Below are 21,279 nucleotides of genomic sequence, written 5' to 3' on the forward strand. Positions count from 1 at the left end.
ATTCCATTCATTATCACAGTTCAAGAAGACTCTAGCTCACCCTAACCACTGGACCTCCCCAATCCACCTAGCCATCCCCGACCAGACAACCTCTCTGCAAGCACAACCGCCAAACAACTGACCACCAGCGCCTCGAGCAGCCCATCCGGACCCTCATCCAGTGTCGCCAGCACGCTCAACACCCCCAAAATCCGCCGGTCAGTCCGATTCTTCCAGACAGCTAGGATCTCCTGCGGCCTATCCGCCGCAAAAAACTTGAGATTCCCATTCCCATCGTGCTCCCTGTCCTCAACAAGCGACAGCGCAGCCTTGGATCCCTTCCAGCAGAATTTCTGCACTGATCCAGATCCATGCTGATAAATCTGAACACTATACGTTCTACCAATTCCCTTGCGGGCTATTCTCACAGAACACCGCTTGACAGGTTCGCTTGCACCATCAGGCTGAGAGAGGATATCGGCATCCACGCGAAGTGTGAAGATACCCTCAACACCACGGTAATGGATACGCGAGCGCAGGTGTTCAGGCGCTGGCTGGGGGTCCTTGCTGCTGCGGATCACTGTGCCTCCTGCGTATAGGTCGAATGATGCAGGAAGATGGTACCGCTGGCGATACCAGGGAATGCGCGGTGTGTGAAATACCGGGCTTGGAGTCTGCGCTCGCCCGCCGCTGGGATGTACTTGGAGACTGTAGCTAATGTTTGGGCCTAGCGCCACCTGTACTGGGGGGTTAGTTGTAAGGTCTGTCTGGGTTTCTGATGTTGATCGTACATCTTTCCAGACGTTGAACAAACGGTATGCCTCCTTTGTATGATCACGATGATCATCCGAGTCCTGATGCACAGGTTTGGTTCCATTTGCCTGCGTTTTCTGTTCCCGGGGCGTTACGAGGTACACATGATCAGAGTGCTCGCCAGCAGCGGAGGGTTGTGTCGGCGTTGACATTCTGTCTGGATGCGCTCTGCTGTTCAGAAGAGAAGTCCACAGGGCAGTAGCAGAGTATGCGAGTCCGTAGTTTACGGCCATCTCCAGGATTTATGACATGACGGGATCAAGGCCCGTTGATCGCCCAAGAAGAGGAGGTGCCAATAGAGTTGCTGATGGAGGCTTTAGCGCCACCGAGCCGTACACCTGATACGATACCGGGGATCTGAATTGAGGGCTTGCCATAATCAGTCTCATATATCCGCCAGCTTGTATGAATATCTAGGTATATTTCATGTCTCGCATAGAGCAGGTAAATAGCAAAAACATTTGTTTGTGTATACACTCTCTTTATATACATCCGGCATATACAACTAATGTTGGCTGTCCTGACATGGTCCCTCTTCTTTGAGCATGCTAAACAGACCAGTCACTCCAGCCCTAGGTCGTTAATGGTTTTATTTTAGTCCAGACACTTACTTTGCACTCAAAATGCCAAAACAAGCCATGGAGTCGGTTTACAAGCCCTAAAAGAGTTACAGTCTTACCGCCCATGACATAGTAGGATTCTGCCATTTCTATTTCTCACCGCTAATATTCGCGATTTTGCCCGATTTGATTCAAGGGACTTTCTTTCCCTGATTTGAATTGAGCGACAAAGTCATTGGTGAGTCTCTTGAGGTTTCTATCATGCTGCTCCGTGATCCCTCCAGATACGGAGCGACTGGTTGTCGGAGAGCACCTTAGTCCTTAGCGTTAAGCTCCAGAAGCTGTGGACTGCAATACTGACCACGCTACAGACTCAATCCACGTTTCCTTGCCAATGAACCAGGCCAATTAGCGTCTTGCACAGCAATTGAGCTAGCATGGCGTCCAAAACCACCACAATCGCCTGGAGAGCCGCCAGCGCACGGACTCGCGGCCTGCCTGCCACCCGCTGGGTTCAACGGCCAATAATCAAGCAATGCTTCAGCACCTCGCGATATGCATCCGAGGCGGCATCATCTGGTCCGGCGGAGACGGTCAAGGCAGCGCCCAAACGGGCTGGCCGCGGTGTCAAGAGGGCTTTTTACGGCACTTCGTTGGCTCTGACTTTGCTGGTGGGCTACTTTTACGGCACCGATACTCGGGCTAGTGTCCATCGATACGCTGTTGTGCCCTTGATTCGGCTCATGTATCCCGACGCGGAAGAGGCGCATCATGTTGGTGTGGATAGCTTGAAAGTCATGTATCGGTATGGTCTTCATCCGAGAGAGCGAGGGAACCCGGATGGGGATGGTGCGCTCGCTACTGAGGTATGTCTCTTTCTATCCAGTCATTCTCATGCTGGAATTGATATACTTATTTGGGTGTCTGTCTAGGTCTTTGGCTACACACTCAGCAACCCAATCGGGATCTCCGCTGGTCTGGATAAACACGCCGACATTCCCGATCCACTGCTCGAGATCGGACCAGCGATCGTCGAGGTCGGCGGCACGACTCCCCTGCCACAGGAAGGAAACCCTCAACCCCGGGTTTTCCGTCTGCCCTCGCAGCACGCGATGATCAACCGCTACGGCTTGAACTCCAAGGGCGCGGACCACATGGCTGCGGTGTTGAAGCAGCGGGTGCGAGACTTTGCCTACGCCGCCGGGCTGGGCGAGCACGACCTCTCCGAGCAGCGAGTCCTGGACGGTGAAGCGGGTGTTCCTCCTGGCAGTCTGGTGCCAGGCAAACTGCTGGCCGTGCAGGTCGCCAAGAACAAACTTACCCCGGACGGGGATCTCGACGCCATCAAGCGCGACTATGTCTACTGCGTCGATCGGTTGGCCCGGTACGCGGATATTCTGGTGGTCAATGTGTCCAGTCCCAACACGCCCGGTCTGCGCGACTTGCAAGCGACCGCACCGCTCACCGCGATCCTGACGGCTGTCGTCGGCGCGGCGAAGAGCGTGGAGCGCAAGACAAAACCCTTTGTCATGGTCAAGGTCAGCCCGGACGAAGACTCGGACGAGCAGATCTCCGGGATCTGCGAGGCTGTCTGGAATTCCGGGGTCGACGGTGTGATCGTGGGCAATACGACGAACCGTCGTCCGGATCCTCTTCCCAGGGGATTCGCTCTCCCTGTACAGGAGCAGCAGACTATCAAGGAGACAGGCGGGTATTCGGGCCCGCAGCTCTTTGATCGGTCCGTTGCTCTGGTCGCCCGCTACCGCGCCCTGCTTGACCAGGGACCCTCCTCGCCGGCGGAGCAGGACGTGGAGAGTCACCCGGCTCCACGCAAGGTCATTTTTGCATCCGGTGGAATCACCAACGGCCAGCAGGCGCTCGCGGCCCTCCGTGCCGGCGCCTCGGTCGCCATGATGTACACGGGGGTGGTCTACGGGGGCATCGGCACCGTCACGCGGGTCAAGCAGGAGCTGCGCGAGGAGCTGCAGAAGCAGTAACTAAGTGATTTGGAAAGCCATGTGTAAATAAATAGCAAGATAGGATATGGAATGTCGGACTAATAATTTTGATCATAACCATTAATTATCATTATAGGTCTATCTAGATCTAGACAATCAGTCGAGCTCGGGTTACTCAAAGCAGCAAGCACCACCCAAGCCCTGACGATCGCAAACAAGAATAGAATTAAGGTCATCTGAGCCATTGAAAATCCTTGATCGGCCTCGTGACACAGCCCGTGGAGACATACAGCAGATCCAGAACGGGAATACCGGCTGAGCTCCATAAAAACCCACCCGCGACTCCAGCTGAGCTCCATAAAAATGGGCAGCTGCAGCTCCAGGGCTCCATCGATCGCGGGTTTCCCCAGATAGGCTCTTCCGACCTCACTCGGCCGGAATTTTTTTTTTTGCGCGGGTTGTTTTGATGGTGGGGGGTTTTTCCACAATTCTTTTTGGTATGACTGACACTGATAGTGCGGTGGATTTAAGGCAATTGCCCACAGGTCTAGATGCGCCCGGCTCCAGTTTTTATTATGGTGTATGTCTGTGTGTGTATGTATCTTTGGGTATAACGGTGACGAGTGATTGTATGCGCGAAACCATTGATACGCTTGAAAGATGGAGAGAAGATATGGTCGTAGAGAGTTTCCTTCAAGGCGCAACGCCGAGTGTCTCCTCCACCTCGCGGACAACCTTGCGCACGCCCTCAATCTCATGCGCGAAGCGGCCGAGGAACATGCCATCAACAGCCTTGCCCAGGCCACCCGCACCCCAGAGACCGGGACCGGCGCTGCCCCCGTAGAGAACGCGCGCCGCACCGGGCCTCGGACCGATGACCGTGCGAATGCCCTGCACCACAGCCGCGACATGGTCGACGCCCGCAGGCTTGGGCTTGCCAATGGCCCAGACGGGCTCGTAGGCGAAGATGACCGGCGCGTCGGCGGGGATGGCCGCCAGCACGGCGCGGACGAGCACCGCGCACTCGGTCACAGCCAGTCCGACAGCCTCGGACGCGACGGGCCCAGGCGCTGTCACCTCGCCGACGCAGACGAGGGGCACCATCCCCTGCGCGACGGTGGCGGCGGCCTTGCGCGCGGTCTGGTCGTCCGTCTCGCCGAAGATGGCGCGGCGCTCGGCGTGGCCCAGCTCGACGATGGAGCAGCCCAGGGCGCGGATGGAGGCTGGCGATACTTCGCCGGTGTATGCGCCCGCTGCTTCCCACATGCAGTCCTGGGCGCCGAGCAGGAACGGGGCCGGGCCGGACGTCGCTGAGGCCGGTAATTGGGCTTCGTAGTTCTTAATGATCTCCGCGCAGGGGTACACGGTTAGGAAGTCGGGGATCAGGGCTAGGAGGAGACGCTCGCGATTCTCGGGGTGCACGATCTCGTTGGCTGGGTCGAGGAGCCCGCGCAGGTACTCGAGGGTGCGGTCTGGGCTGAAGTACATCTTCAGCGAGATGAGGAGCAGCTTCTCCGGGAGGATGGGGTAGGTGGTGCTGGCCATGGTGGGAGTGGGAGTGTGTTGTGGGTGGTGGTATGGATGAGGAAAGTTTGAGGTGAAAAGAGGGTGTTGTTGCCGCCGTGTATAACGAAACCCGAAAATCCCCCACGATTGAATCCTTGAATCCTTCGGAATTGTCTAGCCCAGTCCAATAATTGTCCCCCACTCACAATGCCCCTCTATGATGTACTAGAATAATTCCCGTCTAGAGGAACAGGTGTCCTCAATCCAATCCCAACAGTAGTGATCAGCAATACAGTAGCATTAGCGGCAACCCCTGCGGACGCCCAGACACATACAATGCGACATATACTTCCTACTTGTTCCGCCCTGAAGGCAAATGATGTCACCCGCGTCTTTTCCCCCCTCATTGGCAGGGGGTTACGAGTACGAGGGGTATGATATCAGGGACGAAGCGGGAAAGTAAGCCAGACACGAACATCCGGAAGACAGAGTCCCGGTGGGGAAGGTCTCGCGACGCGGCTCGAGCCTAATAGGACACTCGGCATGTCGCAGCGTCGGTACCAGCTCTGAGATAAGAGGGGCAGGGGGAGGGGAGGGGAAGTGAGTGTCCGAAACCTGTTGCGTATACCGACGTCGATTTCCGATGGCCCATGCGGCACAGCAATCACATTCAATTGATTTCCACGTAGAAATAACTATAGACCCTCCGAAATTTTGTCGTGCAGTCACATAAGCTGGCCACCACTTACGCCACCCTACACTGTAATTCGCTTTCTCGATCTGCAAAGGAGCGCGGAGAACACCCAGGCCAGAATCCGGAGTAGGTTCAATCCAGGGAACCGCTTATGCGCCGGTCGGTTGTCACCGGCGACGCTGGGCCAACGACGGCACAGATGGTGGAGTGGCCAGTGGGGACAATTACACCATGGCCCAGAGCCCAGATGCCCTGAGCGAAGATCGACCCAGCCGGGGTTGGGGAAGAGAGTAGGAGGGATGGAAGGGTATTGTTTTGGTGGTGTTTTGCATACAATTGTATACTTGTGAGGCCATTCAAATGTGTTGCGAAGGAGTTAGGGTTGGCGGCGGTCAGTGCTCCTCGGCAACGGATGCGGACATGCCAGGGTGTGTCGGCCGGCATCGAGGCGAAATGGCAGAATGAAGCCCAGCCGGAGGCAGCCATTCCGAGGGCTAATAATAATGATAATAATAATAATACGACGGACTCGGTGTTTCAGTCCCTCCCAATCCATCCCGAGTCATTAACTACTGCAGCTAACCCTACTTGCGCCCGCCGCGAATGAGCGCGTGCTACGGCCGCCACACTGACATCGATGGCTTGCACCCTTGAAGTTGTACATGCAGACAGAGATGTAAATACAGTGTACGGCAGTCGTATCTTCCTAAAGCATCCGATAACTTTGTATGACGCCACTGCGGGTCTGGCAGTGCCCCGAGAATTACTGTAACGCGCACCTCGACCCAAGGTCGGAACAATCGCATTCGGGTGGATCCACTGTCTGTTGGCGGGGTATGGAAGGAAGGACAGAGAGGCAACGGATGGGTTGAGAAACGTATATAAAGACTGGCATGCCCCCCCTTTTGAATGCGTGTTTCTCTGCATATACTCCATCCATACTCCATCACTTTATAATCTTATCACCCCACCACAACCGCAACCCACCATCATGTCTGCCGATCTCCAACCCATCCGCATCGTCATGGCCTGCGACGAGGCCGGCGTGCCCCTCAAGGACGCCGTCAAGGCCCACCTGGAGAAGAACCCCCTGGTGGCCTCCATCATCGATGTGGGCGTCAACTCCGCCTCCGACAAGACCGCCTACCCGCACCCGGCCGTCGAGGGCGCCAAGGTCATCGTCGAGGGCAAGGCCGACCGCGGCCTGTTCATCTGCGGCACGGGTCTGGGCGTCGCCATCGCCGCCAACAAGGTGCCCGGCATCCGCGCCGTGACGGCCCACGACCCCTTCTCCGTGGAGCGCTCCATCCTGAGCAACAACTGCCAGGTGCTGTGCATGGGTCAGCGCGTCATCGGCGTTGAGCTCGCTAAGAAGCTCGCGGCGGACTGGCTGAACTATCGCTTCGACCCGAAGAGCGCTTCTGCTGCCAAGGTCCAGGCGATTACCGACTATGAGAACCAGTTCCGCGCTGCTGCTGCTTAAGTGCATCGCCTCACTTCCCCCTTTCACACTGGTCAACCATCTACAACACCACCCACCTCTCTGCGGCTGCGCATCAGTCTAGAAGCTGCGCCGTGTTTCTTTCTTTTGTTGTTCCGGACCCACATTATATTATATACCACTAAAGCGATTTGATACCACGACAAGCCCGCGACCGTGTCTTCCGGGACGGATTAGAGGGCCGGGGATAGAGAAAAGAGTAGAATAGTCTACTGCCATGTATATAGATCCAATGAAGAGACTTGGTGTGATATTTCGGACCACTCAAAACTTAGGGCATAGATCAGGCTGAGTCAGGTTTTCCGTGGGCATCGATGACCTTCGATTTATCCACCAGGCGCTAATATCACGACAGATCAATGAGAGATCAATCACCATGCTTCCCTCTGTCCTCACCTTGGCTATCCTGCCTGTCTGAGTGTCCCCGAGGATCTATCTCGGGTTTTGTATCTGCCCCGCGTGGGGGACTCAACTCTCTCCATTGATCTGCAACACCCGCCAACCACCACCCAACCAAGAATGGCCCAGGACCTCAAGACCAAGGGCAACGCGCTCTTCAAAGAGGGAGACTACAGCGGCGCCGAGGAATACTTCTCACAAGCGTAAGTAAACTGCGCCCCATCACGAAAGAAAAGGCCGTGTGGCTAACGCGCGTATTCATCTCATCTCCGCAGAATCCAAAAGAACCCGCATGACCCAACCTTCTTCACCAACCGCGCCGTGACACGTCTCAAGCTTGAAAAATGGGCCGGCGTCGAGCACGACGCCCGCGCCGCGATCACCCTCCACGGCCCCAAGAACCCCGCCAGCCTGAAGAGCAGCTACTACCTCGCGCAAGCGCTGCTGGGCCTCCAGCGCCCCCAGGAGGCATACGAGGTCGCCATCGACGCCTACCGCGCCAGCCTGTCAGCCAAGAACCCGCAGACGGAGAATCTGTCCAAGACGGTCCTGCGCGCGAAACAGCAGATCTGGGCTGCTCGGGAGACAGCGCGGCTGCGCGAGATGAATGAGACCTTGGGGAGTGTGGAGGCCCTGATTGAAGCGGACCTGAAGCGCGGATTGGAGGAGTTGCAGGCAAGGCTGGCGAAGGGGGAGATCGGGGAGATTGGGTTTGGTGAGGATACTCGGGCGCTGAGGGAGGATAAGGAGCGGAATGTGGCGAATGTGAGGGAGGCGTTTCGGATTGCTTCGAAGGGAGAGGTGCAGGAACGGGTGAGTATCGACATGCGTCTCTCTGCGCACTATTTGGCTGGTGGGAAGGGAACTAACTCATTCCTCTACAATAGATCGTGCCGGACTACCTGATCGACGGCATCACCTTCGAGATCATGCATGACCCCGTCATCACGCCGTCGGGGACCAGTTTCGATCGCCTCGGCATTGTCAAGTACGTTGAGCAGTCTGGGGTTGATCCGCTCACGCGCACGTCGATGACTGTCCACGATCTGAGGCCGAACTATGCGCTCAAGGCGGCGTGCGAGGAGTTCTTGACCAACAATGGGTGGGCGGTGGATTGGTGATGTGCCTTTTCTTTTCTTGGAGCATTATTGCATCTACATATGGCGTTGGGTTCTTCTTCTACCTTCTACAAGTCGAAGTATATATTGTCTGTTGGTCAAATGTAAATATTTACCCTTCCACTCCTACATGGTAACTGGCATATTTACTACCCGTAATCGGTCTGCCCCACCCCACCCCTCCATCCCCAATCTTCATTCTCTCTCCTCCTCTTCCTTTCCCTTCTTCCTCATCCCCTCCAATCTCCAACAACACACCTCCCTCCCACTAACTCAACCATCAACATGGCCGACATCTCGGACTTCATCACCGCCCTGGAAGCGGCGCAGTCCAAATCCAAATTCACCGCCGAAGTGCAGACCGCCGCCGAGGGCATCGACGCCGCAACCCTGAAAGCCGCCGTGGCCGCCGCCGCCGAGATGGGCGAGACCGAGACCGTGTCCGACGCGGCGCAGGCTGCTGCGCTCAAGGCCGGGTTCGAGTTCGCGGCTAAGCTCGTTATGATGCTGAAGAGTGCCCCCGGGCCGTATGAGAAGAAGGATCTTTACGTTTATTTCAAGATTGCGCGCAAGGAGACGGTTGAGAAGCCCGCTTTCTATGATATGGTTGTATGTTATACACCTTTCTTTCCCTTTCTTTCCTCTCTGCTTTTGAGAGGATGGCGTTGTGGACCATTTGCTAATGTTTTATCTCGGGTGTGTAGAAGAAGCAGCTCTACGGCGAGTGGGAGAAGGTCAACCACTACAGCGACTCGAAGGCGCAGGCTATCTATATCCAGAACGTGAACACCCTCATCAACAAGTACGGTACTCGTGATGAGTGAGCCGGTGCTGGGTTGGGCCAGTGCCCTCGCTGAGGGGATGGGAGGATTGAGAATTGAATGAGAAGGAACATTTATACCTGATCAGAATTGAAGCTATGCATCGAGCGGCTGGGCCTTGTCTCGTAAAAAGTATACACTAATGCTGTAGACATAACCTGACCCCCAACACCACCTGTCAAAGAACCCAGCTCTGTCCCTGCCAGTCTGGCAGATGGTGCGTGGCAGTGGCACACCACGGCTCATCCGCAGTCCTGTAAGGCGTCAAGGGCAGGTCATACGGCATGCGGAACCCAACCGCCACGGAGGGCGGTTCACTCGTCGAGGGCGCACTTGGAAGATCCGTTTGGAAGCAAGGGACCATTGCCACCGTTGCGGAATCATCAAACAGCTGCGGCCAGACCACAACGCCAATCTCCCAGCTCGAGATCCTAATCTCCCCCTTCGCATTCGTCCCTGCGCCCCATGCCTGCGTCGACAGATTCGCAGACGTAACCATCGCCCAGTCGATATCGTCCATCGTTTCTGTGTCTGAGAAGCGGATGTAAGTCTTGATATGCGGCGCAGCGCGAGCTCGACCCGCTGCCCGCTTGGAACGCTTTTCTTCTTCTTGAGTTAGATCTATGCATCCGGAGTCAGGAACGCTGTCGCCTGCCCACTGGCAGAGATACGGACGCATGTATTGCAGTTGTTTCTGTTGCGGTGCGCTTTGGATCTTCATGTGGATGGATCCGCCGGATCGGTAGCCATCCAGGGACCGACGGATCTCGTCTGCCGTGGGGAAGATGATGGAGTATTTGGGACGGGGAGTTGAGGCCGGAGAAGGAGGTGCGAGGGAGGCGAAGAGTGTGTCTTTGAGCCATTTGTCTGTTTGTCCGAGAGAGGCAACGGAGGAAATCTGGGGATTCTTCTTAGTGGATGTGGATACAGCAGCCTCGGGCACACGTACCTGGAGGACGATGTGAGGTTTGGGGGTAGTGGAAGGGTCGGTACGCCTCCGTATAGGGATACGGCTCATGATATCCTTGAGAGCAGGCCATCCCCACAAGGTAAGTCTTTCGGAATCCAAATCGCTGTCGACGTGCTGTCTGCACGGGATGCTCGCAACCAGCGCCGCGCGAATACCCGCGAAATCATACCCGTTCAGTTGTTGGACTAGCGGGCCGGTCTTCTTCGTTCCGTACGCTTTTAGGTATGCGAGAAGGTCTCGTTTGAATCGCACACCAGAGCCTAGAGTCGACTGTGCCGCGGATTCTGCTGCAGCGCCCTGTTTCCGTAGAGGAAGTAGCGGAGACCGCCAGACGGCTTGGGTCATATTCGCCCAGTCTCCGCTGATCATATTTGCCGTGTGGATGATAACCCTGCTCCGTTAGAAAGAAATCCATCAGGTGAAAGAGTGAAAGAAGCTGTACTGAGCTAGATCATCATGCCGAAGAAGAATCATCATCTTGGAATGATGCGTCCCAAAGCGTTCGGGCATGTACGCCACGATCGGTTCGACATTTTTAAACCGTGTGCATGCTTCCTGTCTGCAGTTAGTCTTGATCGTAGGAAGAGAACGACAAACACAAACCTCAATACGAATGCGATTCGGGGCTTCCTTCTCCCACGACCCGTGCACGACTTTGACCTGCACCAAGGCCCGTACATCTTCATCAAACTGCGACATTAAGAAGTCCACGTCGAAGAGGTAGTTGAACTGCCAACATTCGCGGATCATCGGGTCCCCGAGGATATCGCGCAGCCGGACTGTGTCAGCATTGTAGCCTTTTTGGGATGGGAAATCCCGGATGTGAGTTAGTTGGATGGGAGAGGGGATCTGACGAGGATGATGCGGAGTGGAGAGATCTCGTATTGGAAGTTCTGGAAGTTCCTCGGTTTGGCCATCGTGTTGATTATGTATGGAGATGGAAGGCATGGACTGTCCCGAGCGGGTTCGGGGAGGTGGGGTGATGGATCGGTGCATGGATGCCAGATACGTGCTTGATTGTGCATCTTCTCTCGTGGAGTCTGGGGAGACTCTGGCCCTTTTAGTTGGGCGCTCCATCTGGCGATGGTTGTGCGTTGCGGCGCGTGGGGGATTGCTCCGAGGATCGCCTGGAGTTGAGAAGCAATTGAAGCTGAAATATTGCCGGTCGTGATTGCGCGTGACGAGACGGAGCGCACGAATTGGTATTTGAAAGTACAATCGGGTGGATTGGGGGTGCATAGAATTATTGTGTTGCGCGGGCAGATGTTGACAGAATGAAGTTGGGTGAGGTGGTGGCGGATATACCTGGAGGTGTACGGCACCACCCCCACACAACAAGTGATTGTATCTGTAGGAACAAATCTAAGATAAGGCCAGGAGGGTTCAGGGTTCAATGATCATCATTTTTGTTCATAACTATATATACACATAAGCTCTGGTGTCAACTTTGGAAGTAATGGTTTAATCTTTAGATCGCACTTGATTCGCCCCATCGTCAGTATAGCGACTAGACAGAAAGCTGAACAAAAGTAAATAAACAATTGAACCAACATCAAGTTTTCTTGAAAATACCACCCATAGAGGTTCTTCGCAATAATCAAACAGATGTAATAGTGACGTCACTTGGAGAATATTCGATTAGTATAAAACCCATGGTTCTCAGCTTCCATGACCACTACGAAAAAGAAACCGAAGACCAAAGTACCGAAGAGAAATGCCGCCCAAAAAGATCTACTCTTCAGAGCTCGGTATCGATCTCGACACAGGCAACGAAGCCGAGTGCTTCAAATGGTTCATGGCATGTCTACTATTCGCCAAACCCATCCAACAACAGATAGCAAAACAGGCATTCTTAGACCTCACGCAGGCAGGCATCACGTCCCCAGATGCTATCGAGGATACTGGATGGAACAGGCTTGTGGAAATACTTGATGAGGCGCATTACGTCCGCTATGACTATTCCACCGCTGACACGTTGCTCGACAATGCGAAAGATCTGAAGAAGAAATATGGGACTTTTGGGGATTTGTTGAAGCAATCTACCTCGACTGCTCAATTATCTGAATGCTTGCAGGAGTTTAAGGGTGTTGGGCCTAAGACTGTGGAGATATTCCTGCGAGATATGACTCCGGTGCTTCAAAAGAAGTGGGGATATAGTACCTAGCAAGCATATTCCATAGTACAATACAAACATCATTTTAATTTACATCCATCGCCATACTCGGTAAAGAGGCTCACCACATAAACCGTTGAATCTTGCCCGGCTCCTGCGGCCACTCGAATCCCTTGTACAAAAAGACATACCCAGTCACGGCATTGATAATAATGAACCACAGCGTCTCCAGGAACTTGGGGGCATTAGTAGCCAGGTCCACACGCGCCATCTCACCCTCCTCGACTGGCTGTCGTTGCCGGGCCAGTGCAAGGGTCGGCGTCGGAGGTAGATGCAGGCGCCACAGTACCCAGGGGATAATGAGATACCGCGGTTCAACAAGTGGCGCCGTCACTAGGGAGAGGGTAGTAGCAGCTAGCCAGACGAGGACGAAGCTGACATGCGGCGCACCGGCTTGTTCGTGCTGGCGCTGGAGGAGATGCTCTTGCACTTTGGCGAGAGCTTCTGGGGAGATCGTGTCTGACGGCGACCGTCTGCTCTTTTTAGTGGTGCTGGTCCCTCGGGGCGATTTCTTGGTGTCCTTTGTCTCTGTGGGCTTCGCGGTCTGCGGGACTTGAATAAGTTTGGGCGGGGCCTGGATGATTGAGAATCCGAAAGCGGAGATAACAGCCCACGCGCAGAGGAAATAAACTACGACCGCAGCGTACTTGACGCCTGGGTGGTAGTTCAGCAACAAGCGAAACACATAGAAAACGTAGTGGCGGTTATCGGCCAGAGTGAAGGGATGCACGATGGTGTTGAAGTGAACTACGGCAAGCATGGCTGGAAGGACAAGAAAGATAGACACAACACCTGGCAGCCTCTTGTGCTTCTCCGGGAATCCGAAGTTCAGATACTTGGGGATGTAGGCGGATGGAAGCAGAAGATTGATCACGGGAAGTAGGATGATGGGCCAGGAGAAGAAGGCGAAATACGGCCAGATATAAAGCATTTGGGCGAGATGCAAGCCAGCAGTGTGAAACTCTTTGTGGCCTAGTTTTGAGTCAGTATACCTATACCAACTAATTTTGAGCATCACCTACCGAGGACAACACCATTGTTCCACAGGACAAATGCGCCAAAAGCTGCAAGGATCGCAAGGTGGGGAATGATCGAAGCCACCACGGAAAAGGGCTGCTTGAGACTCGCCGCAGCAAAGGACACGGCTGTCTTGAAATAATCTAAATCAAATTAGCATCTCGTTCTTGACAAAGGAGCTTATCGACTTACCCGCCAAGGAAGCCTCGAAAACAAGAGGATCGTAAACCTCATTCTGCAGACTTCGCGCAACCACGTCCGACAAACCAGACTCCTTGAAAATTTTCGAAGATTGCCGGATCCTCCGAACAACTTGCAACCCACCCAGAAACACTGAGACCCAAAAGATATTAGTCTGGCGACAGACCAGCGCAGCCAGTCCAACGAGCACAAACACCAGGGTCTGCAGCACAGCGTAACCCTTTTCAGCAGATCTCTTCAGGTCCCAATTATACGCCTCCACAACAACCAACAGAGCCAAGATATCGGTGTAGTATAGACTCGAGAAGAAAAAGAGCGGCGGGAACAAGCAGATATTCAACACTGTATGGCTCAACCACGCCCCCAGCGGCCGGGTATTCCGGAACTGGTGAATTGTATCCAGCAAGGTCTGCAGCCTCCACGGCAGGAACAGCGCCGAGGTTGCGACATTGGTTGTGCGCAGAGCTTCCGTGTCGAGCTGCGTCGGAGATCCGCGGAGAGCTAACAGTCCTGCGCAGAGGATATAAGACCACAGGTATAGTCCTGGCGGAGTGGTGATCTTGGGATCCCAGTGCGTCCAGTTGTGCGCCCAGTATGCCTGCGCCTGGGGGACGTGGAATGCCTCATCCAGGTAGGGCTGCGGGACTTCCTCATTGACCTTGGTCCTCCAGATGGGGATCAGGACTAGGGCGAAGGGGACGGCATAGCGAGCTGCGCGGCTCAGGTTCGATTCGGGCGACGAGGAGCTCATTGTTACCTGGCGAGATCGTGGTGACGACAGACGAAGAGTAGCTAGTGAGTGAAGTAGTCAAGTAGTGGAGATGGAACAGCTTAAGTGGATGCGGTGCAAACAGAGCAAACAGCCCAGCTCACCGCATTGGGCAATTCGTGTGGCGCGATGGACACGCGCCGCACTTTGCTTTCTTTCTTTCGAGGTAGATAGGAAAGACTATGGGGCAGTACTAAGTGAGAGTGAGAGCAGTACCCTGGTCTATTTCGAACTCATATCGCCGTCGCTCGGTCCCATGGCCTTCCCCCATCCGCGGGGCATCATCCCGTCCGAGATCGCCTTTCTCGCGGAGATGGAGATGGTGACCGTGGTGCCTCGGCAGCGCCTGGAGGGCCTGGAGTTACTCGGGGTAGGTCACGGCATGGGCCAGCTACATACACACTTGTCCCATTTCTAACATTGTATGTTATATATAGGGCCCTGTCGAACCGCTCGTCCCGCCCCGACGCGCCTCTCTCCCGCTCTGGCTCGCCCTCCTACTGAAACGCCAACGCCGCGCCAACATCATCCCGCCCGCATGGCTACACCCTGATCCCCTGGGTCTGATCCTCGAAGTCGAGTCCCAGCACCAAGACTACAAGAACGCGTTCTCGCCGCCTCCCCCGCTACCGGGCCAACCTAGCGTGCACGATCGGGCCGCACAGGAACCGATTGCTCGGCCGCAGTATACCCCCGACGGAGACAGGTACTACCCGTCGCCGCCTTTTCTGGCCCAGAACACGGCGCAAGCGAGCACGTCTGCGCGGGATATGCCCGCGTTACCGTTTCATTGGGTCGAGGTTGGGAATATGCTCCTCGAAGCGGCGAGTGATGATCTTGTGGATCCGGATCAAACCCGGAGGTTGCTGAAGGATCTGCGCGAGGTGCGCATGGCTAAGATGAGGTCTGGTGTTGATGTGTTGGATGCGGCTGCTACCGGTGGTGGAGGCGTTGCGCTTACTGGTGTCGGGGCTATGGAGGTGGGAGAAGAGAGAGGGTTTGTGGCTGGTGTAGTGAATGGTCTTCGGTATGTCCTTGAAACAGAAAGATGGGAGTGATATACTAATTGCGGTCAGGAAAATCGGAGCGTCGAAAGAACAAGCCCGCAGGGAGCAGATGGCGGAGCAGAGAGCCAACGGTGGCTACGACGGTACTCAGGACGACGAGGAGGAAGATTACATGGAGTTCTAGGCACTTTCGTCTGATCTCCTCGCTGTTCTGGTGCAGACACGCTCATACCCCCCCGAAACGAAGCTCATGTACATAGATTTACGCATATACCCTATTCATTACTCCATCTCTCAACCCCAATCAGCATACAGAGAAACGTGGAACCAAAGATTATTCCAATTTTACCTAACACCATACAGCATGCGAACGCTCCAATATAAGCCGCGGACAAGGCGCGAGAAGACGCAGGGAGATTCGGATATCAAAGGAGAGAGAAAAAGACCATGAAAGGCCGGTATGCCCACATCAACTTTAGAATCAAGCAAGAATACCACCACAAAACCCTAAAGCCCTAAATAATATCAGAGGAACGGACCGGGATGGGATCTCATTGGGCACGGATTTGCTCCTTCTCCATCATCTTCCTCCGCGCAGCGAGGATCATCTCATCCCGGCGCTTCTGGAGCAGACGCTGTCGCTCGTCCTTGTTCTGGGACCAGGAGCTTTTGCCCGATGCTGCTGCTGCTGCCTCGGGAAGATCCTCGCTACCGGTGCTGGTGACCTTGCCGCTGAGATTGTACCGAGAGATCAGGTCTTGTCCGTTTCCCTTTAATGCCGAAGCGGCTGCCGAGGTAGTCCCCTGCCGCGCGGGAGCGCCGGTTGAGCGGGTTGGGATCTGGGGTTGGAATGAGGGAGGCGGCTGGAAGTTTAGATAGATGTTAGTAAAGACATATTCTCTTTCTGCCTCTGTCTCATCATGAAAGCAAAGACATGGCAAAATCTCAGGGAAAGAACAAACATACCGTCTCCAGGCCCCGCCCCGTCAAGATCCTCTCCGTCGTAGCAGCAACACTGCCCCCATTCCGCTGCAGATCCCACATGATATCACGAGTCCCTAATTGCGGGAACATCTGCGCGATCTGGTCCACCTGGGCCGGGTCGATGACATTGCCACCTCGGCCACGAGCCCGTCCGCTGGCGCTTGCGGGACTGTCGTCGCGGTTGAGGAACCAGCGAAGCACGAAGAAGGATACGACTGCTAGCGTCAGGAGGGACGGGATATTCAGCGAGGGCTCGTCGTCGTGCATTTTGTTGCTTGGTTTGATGAAGCGCGTGAACGCGCGCGTGAGTCAGGTGGTGTTGGATGGATGGGCCGCGGTGGCTAGATGATGTGAGGCGGAAGGCTTCCGGGACGGGTAGGGGGTCGAGTGAAATGGGCGGGTTGGTGGTTTGTGCGAGGTGGATGGCGGGATAAGTCGTCAGTAGGAAATGCGATGGCGGCGGCGGTGGCGGGTTGAGTTGAGGGCGCCGGTGCGCAGTGGAGTCCGGCGATAGAGAGAGAAGTGAGAGTGAGGTGGCGGATACAGAGAGAGAGCCGCACGTGCCAGAGGACCAAGCCCTTAAAGATGAGTACGAATGAATAAGTATGGAATAGGATTATGAGATGAAAGAGAGAGGAGGAATATGAAATAATCAAATGGGGGAGCGATTACTATTCCGCCCCTCTCCCGATGCCAGGTTGGTATATTCCGCCGCTCCGATTGCCGGCGGAGACCGATGATCTACAACAGACAGGACGGCAACAACAACAGCAGTGTAGATGAACGAGAAATTCATGCCAATACATTATTAAACCAACAAACACCCCGAAATCAAACAAGCGCCAATCTGAACAGACCAAATGGTTATAAACACAATTGCCCGGCCGGCTCTATCATTTCATATCGGCCGGAGTCAGCGCCTGCACAATACTGGTTCCCTCGCTGAACCGCGTGCGGAAGATGCGATTGGCGTTCTGGAACATGCCGTCCTTGAGCGAAACAACGATGAACTGAGACCCCTTGAACCGGGTCTTGATCAATCGGCCGATGTTCTGCGTGTGAGATAGATCCAGCGCTGCGTCGACCTCGTCCAGAATGTACATCGGGGCCGGCTTGAATTGCAGGAGGGCCATGATTAGCGACAAAGCGATGAGAGATCTGGAATAATTAGTAAGGACTAGGGAAAAGACAGGGGAGAATGACATACCGCTGTCCGCCACTCAGCTCCGTCAGGCTCTGTTTCCAGACCTTGCCTAGTGACACCTTGACCTCCAGGCCGTCGGTGATATCTTTGCCCTCTGGAGGATCGAGCTTGGCAAAGCTGCCCGGCAGCAACTCGGCGAAGATCTGCCCAAAGTCCGCGTTGACCTTGACCCAGGTCTTGTGGAGAGCCTCCTTCTTGTACTCGTTGAGGTTGAGGATGGTCTCCTCGATCTTGCTCTTGTCGCGGATGACCGTCCTCATCATGTTCTTCAACGCGGCTTCCTTCTTCTCGACGCTGTCGATCATGTTCATGACCTTCGGGTTGATCTTCTTCTTCATGCCCTGAGACCGCTCCGTCAGGTTCTTCAGGGTCGACTTGGATTCGGCGATGTTTTGGCTCTGGAAGTGGTAGGCCGTATTCGGGCGCCCAAAGTGCTCCTTCTCGTCTGCTATCCACTCGTGCTCCTGTTCCATGTGCGCAACAGCCTGAGCCGCACTCTGCTGGTCTTTCTGGAGCTTCTCGAGTTGATGGCCGAGTTTCTGCATCTCTAGAGCTTCCTCAGTGACCTGAGATGTCTTGGATTTTATTGTCTCCTCAAGATCTCGCAGTTCATCATCAAAGCCAGTCAGTTTGGCTCTTTCATCGTCGAGTTGAGCCTGAGCGACATCGTGGGCATCCTACTGCTGTTAGATCTGCCTTTACAAATTTCTGAATGATATCCACAAACCTTCAGTCGCGTCTGTTCTCGTCTCAGAGACTCAATCTCCTCTAGTTGAGACTTCAAAGTGTTTTCCGATTCGGCAGACTGCTCTTCCGCCGCCGAGAGATCACTGCCCACTTGCTCCGAGTCCAACCGGGAAGTCTGCAGCTCCTTCTGCAATTCCTTGACCGAAACAGAGTTCTTGGCGAGCTTCTTCTTGAGAGCGTCGAGTGATGTCTGCAGTTCCGCCAACTTGCTATCCTTGTTATTGCTGAACTCGCTCATGTCCTTTTCGATTCTCTTGATATCCTTGGATGCCTCGCTTTGGCGAGCCTTGGCGTTGGTAATGTCGGCCTTTAGTTGCTCGATGTTCGCCCTCATCTCTTCGACAGCTTGAATAATCTGCCACGTGTAAGTCTTCAATCATAGTCAATCACGACGGGTACTACACACCGATGAAGAAGAGTTGCTGTTGATCTGCTCCTCGGTGAGCTTAATCTCGTGGGTCTTGAGATCCAGCTCCTGCTTGATAGAGCGAACCGCATCCAGCTTCTTCTTCTCCTTCTTCATGTTTTCCTCCAACGTCGCAAGCTGGCGCTCCTTGCTCCTCAGTTCCCTCGAGATCTCATTGAGCTTGCCCAATGTAACAAGCAGACCGCTTGAGTTCGGCGAGCTTCCTCCAGAGAGAGTACCAGATGGATCGTAGACATCACCGTCAAAAGTGACGCTCTTCATACGGACGGAAGGATCGAAGGTCACCTTCTTCGCAGTTTCGGCGTCCTTGCAGATCAGTGTGTTGCCGAACACGTAGTTCATCGCCGCAAGCACTTCTTCATCGTAGCCGATCAAGGATAAAGCCAGGTCCACCTTTCCGGGAGCAAGATTCTGGGCCGCACCAATCTTCTCAGCGGAGGCTTTGAATGCCGAGATCTTGTTTAGAGGAATAATGGTAACGCGCTTGCGCAATTTACCGTTCTGCAGCAGCTGAGTACCAATTTCTGCGCTGTCAACCACAACGTTGTACAGGCGACCACCGGCGCAAATCTCTAGCGCCGTAGCAGCCTCGAGCTGGTCCTTGTTGAGGGTGAAGAGCTGAGCAACCAGACCTTTGACCTTGGACCGGTCAAAGTTGGGGTGAGGGTCTGTGTAGTTGAAGTCGATATTGGCTGCCTTTCGCTTGAGACCGTCGGCCCTTTGGCGCAAGTCGCGGATATCCCGTTGTAGTTGCGCCTGCTCTTGGTAGATCTGGTCCTCTTTGCCGGGTTCAAACCCAAGCCGGCTAAGCTCGCCCTCCAACTTTTTCCCTTGCGCCTTCAGGCCTTCCAGGTCTTTCAAAAGACCCGAGTTTTGCTCCTTGGCCTTCTTTGCCCGGGGCTCTTCCTCCTTGATCCTCTTCTCGAAGTTGGTGATCTTGAGCTTGGCCTGTTCCTGCTCCGTCGCGGCGTTGCTGGCACGGTTCCTTGCATCTTGCAACTGGCCCTGGTATCCGCTCTCTTGTCCCTCCTTTGAGGCAACACCGGTCTGCAGCGTCTGAAGCAGTTCTTCCTTCTGCTCCACTTCCTTCGTCTGCGCATCCAGTTCAGATTTGGCGGTGTCGAACTGCGCCTGGAGCTTGTCGTAGACCTTTTTCTTCTCTTTCAGCTGCTTCTCAAGATCAGCCACGGTGTTCTGGATGGTCTTTCGCTTCTCCTTCTCCTCATCCATGCTTGTATTCTTGAGGTCGAAAACGGTGGTCAGCCGAACCAGCTCATGTGAATGATTCTTGACTTCATCCTCGAGGGCTTGGAACTTGCCGCCCTTGCGAAGCTCTTTATCGCGTGCTGCCCGAACCTGTTTGACATCTTCTTCCAAATGCGCAATCTCACTCTTCAACTTGTCCGCATTCTCCTCAAGCGCCTGGGCCTTCATTCGCTTGTTATCGCACTCTTCGCCTGCGACTCGCAATCGTTCGCCGCCGCGAACGTAGTCGTGCGCCACAACCAGACGAGTCAAGCGCTCCAGATCATTTTGCGTCTGTTGAAAATCAAGAAATGCGCGCTTCTCTGCTCGAAGCTTCTCCAGCTTCGGTTCGATCTCTTCTTTCAGAAGCTCTTCGATCTCCCTTAGCTTCAATTCCTTCTTGCTCATGGTCTTGATCGCCTTCTCCCGGCGATCTTCGAACATGCGCGTCCCCGCCGCTTCCTCGATCATCGACAGAATCTCCACCGCCTTCATGTTCAACACCTTGGTGATGCGACCCTGCATGATCAGGAAGTTCGGGTTGTTGATGTTGAGCTGCACGCTCTGAAACAGGTTCTGCACGGTCTGCTGCTGCGCGCGGTGGCCATTGATCAGGTATTTGCTCGTTCCTCCTAGGACAATCTGGCGGGTGACAGAGATGTTGGCGTATTCCTCGAACCCGATCGGCGACTTGGACGTGTCGCGGTTATCGAAGACGATGGTCACGCTGGCTTTGGTCACGCCGGCCTGGCCGCGCTTGTAGATGAGGTCTTGCAGGTTCTGGGCGCGGACGGTGCTCATGTTGGTGATACCGAGGACGAAACAGATGGCATCGAGGATGTTGGATTTCCCGGAGCCGTTCAGGCCGGTGATCGAGTTGAACGCTTCATCCCTGTGTCGCACTATCAGTATCGTTCATCCCGTGGTATCTCTGCGGCCAATCCTCCCAGGCGATGATGATGGGTGCATACCATCCCGAGATCACCGTTCGCACGGCGTACGATTTGAAGCCCTGCGCAACACATATTTAGTTCAAGCCATGCAGTCGAGGGCAGAAGCCCACTCACGTCTATAACAATCTCCGTGATCCTCATGGTGGCGGCGGAGCTACCATGGACGTTGGTGTTGTTGTGTTGTTGAAGTGGGCGCGACCGACCGACTGTTTTGCCCGCCGATCCGCTGTTTA

At 54.7% G+C, this 21,279-nt stretch overlaps 12 protein-coding genes across 12 annotated transcripts; 6 read left to right on the forward strand and 6 right to left on the reverse strand.

Annotated features, from left to right (window-relative positions):
* Positions 1-41: 41 nt before the first annotated feature.
* On the reverse strand, positions 42-944 carry N7474_010979 (uncharacterized protein; the record flags this gene model as incomplete). Its single annotated transcript, XM_057202389.1, has 1 exon — positions 42-944. One exon carries the CDS (start codon positions 942-944, stop codon positions 42-44), a length of 903 nt encoding a protein of 300 aa, XP_057047673.1.
* Positions 945-1,789: 845 nt separating this feature from the next.
* Positions 1,790-3,349, forward strand: N7474_010980 (dihydroorotate dehydrogenase 2; the record flags this gene model as incomplete). The annotated part of the gene is made up of 2 exons (XM_057202390.1): positions 1,790-2,218; positions 2,285-3,349. 2 exons carry the CDS (start codon positions 1,790-1,792, stop codon positions 3,347-3,349), a joined length of 1,494 nt encoding a protein of 497 aa, XP_057047674.1.
* Positions 3,350-4,003: 654 nt separating this feature from the next.
* Positions 4,004-4,855, reverse strand: N7474_010981 (triose-phosphate isomerase; the record flags this gene model as incomplete). The annotated part of the gene is made up of 1 exon (XM_057202391.1): positions 4,004-4,855. The coding sequence occupies one exon, from the start codon at positions 4,853-4,855 to the stop codon at positions 4,004-4,006; it is 852 nt and encodes a 283-aa protein (XP_057047675.1).
* Positions 4,856-6,501: 1,646 nt separating this feature from the next.
* Positions 6,502-6,993, forward strand: N7474_010982 (RpiB/LacA/LacB family sugar-phosphate isomerase; the record flags this gene model as incomplete). Its single annotated transcript, XM_057202392.1, has 1 exon — positions 6,502-6,993. The coding sequence occupies one exon, from the start codon at positions 6,502-6,504 to the stop codon at positions 6,991-6,993; it is 492 nt and encodes a 163-aa protein (XP_057047676.1).
* A 537-nt stretch (positions 6,994-7,530) lies between these two features.
* Positions 7,531-8,531, forward strand: N7474_010983 (putative U-box domain protein; the record flags this gene model as incomplete). Its single annotated transcript, XM_057202393.1, has 3 exons — positions 7,531-7,613; positions 7,686-8,223; positions 8,298-8,531. The coding sequence occupies 3 exons, from the start codon at positions 7,531-7,533 to the stop codon at positions 8,529-8,531; spliced, it is 855 nt and encodes a 284-aa protein (XP_057047677.1).
* Positions 8,532-8,813: 282 nt separating this feature from the next.
* N7474_010984 (acyl-CoA-binding domain-containing protein) lies at positions 8,814-9,352 on the forward strand (the record flags this gene model as incomplete). The annotated part of the gene is made up of 2 exons (XM_057202394.1): positions 8,814-9,137; positions 9,233-9,352. 2 exons carry the CDS (start codon positions 8,814-8,816, stop codon positions 9,350-9,352), a joined length of 444 nt encoding a protein of 147 aa, XP_057047678.1.
* A 175-nt stretch (positions 9,353-9,527) lies between these two features.
* N7474_010985 (tyrosyl-DNA phosphodiesterase 1) lies at positions 9,528-11,396 on the reverse strand (the record flags this gene model as incomplete). Its single annotated transcript, XM_057202395.1, has 3 exons — positions 9,528-10,710; positions 10,762-10,874; positions 10,923-11,396. 3 exons carry the CDS (start codon positions 11,394-11,396, stop codon positions 9,528-9,530), a joined length of 1,770 nt encoding a protein of 589 aa, XP_057047679.1.
* A 637-nt stretch (positions 11,397-12,033) lies between these two features.
* On the forward strand, positions 12,034-12,483 carry N7474_010986 (uncharacterized protein; the record flags this gene model as incomplete). The annotated part of the gene is made up of 1 exon (XM_057202396.1): positions 12,034-12,483. The coding sequence occupies one exon, from the start codon at positions 12,034-12,036 to the stop codon at positions 12,481-12,483; it is 450 nt and encodes a 149-aa protein (XP_057047680.1).
* Positions 12,484-12,553: 70 nt separating this feature from the next.
* alg10 (dolichyl-P-Glc:Glc(2)Man(9)GlcNAc(2)-PP-dolichol alpha-1,2- glucosyltransferase) lies at positions 12,554-14,461 on the reverse strand (the record flags this gene model as incomplete). Its single annotated transcript, XM_057202397.1, has 3 exons — positions 12,554-13,464; positions 13,515-13,652; positions 13,702-14,461. 3 exons carry the CDS (start codon positions 14,459-14,461, stop codon positions 12,554-12,556), a joined length of 1,809 nt encoding a protein of 602 aa, XP_057047681.1.
* Positions 14,462-14,735: 274 nt separating this feature from the next.
* Positions 14,736-15,670, forward strand: psf2 (DNA replication protein PSF2; the record flags this gene model as incomplete). The annotated part of the gene is made up of 3 exons (XM_057202398.1): positions 14,736-14,849; positions 14,917-15,506; positions 15,556-15,670. 3 exons carry the CDS (start codon positions 14,736-14,738, stop codon positions 15,668-15,670), a joined length of 819 nt encoding a protein of 272 aa, XP_057047682.1.
* A 367-nt stretch (positions 15,671-16,037) lies between these two features.
* Positions 16,038-16,737, reverse strand: N7474_010989 (CUE domain-containing protein; the record flags this gene model as incomplete). Its single annotated transcript, XM_057202399.1, has 2 exons — positions 16,038-16,349; positions 16,453-16,737. The coding sequence occupies 2 exons, from the start codon at positions 16,735-16,737 to the stop codon at positions 16,038-16,040; spliced, it is 597 nt and encodes a 198-aa protein (XP_057047683.1).
* A 626-nt stretch (positions 16,738-17,363) lies between these two features.
* N7474_010990 (condensin subunit SMC2) lies at positions 17,364-21,187 on the reverse strand (the record flags this gene model as incomplete). Its single annotated transcript, XM_057202400.1, has 6 exons — positions 17,364-17,628; positions 17,678-18,351; positions 18,402-18,776; positions 18,828-20,985; positions 21,065-21,105; positions 21,161-21,187. The coding sequence occupies 6 exons, from the start codon at positions 21,185-21,187 to the stop codon at positions 17,364-17,366; spliced, it is 3,540 nt and encodes a 1,179-aa protein (XP_057047684.1).
* Positions 21,188-21,279: the final 92 nt, after the last annotated feature.

This window comes from Penicillium riverlandense (assembly GCF_028828495.1).
Source record: "Penicillium riverlandense strain IBT 135883 chromosome Unknown utg000011l_segment0_segment0, whole genome shotgun sequence".
In the NCBI taxonomy this organism is placed as follows: Eukaryota; Fungi; Ascomycota; class Eurotiomycetes; order Eurotiales; family Aspergillaceae; genus Penicillium; species Penicillium riverlandense.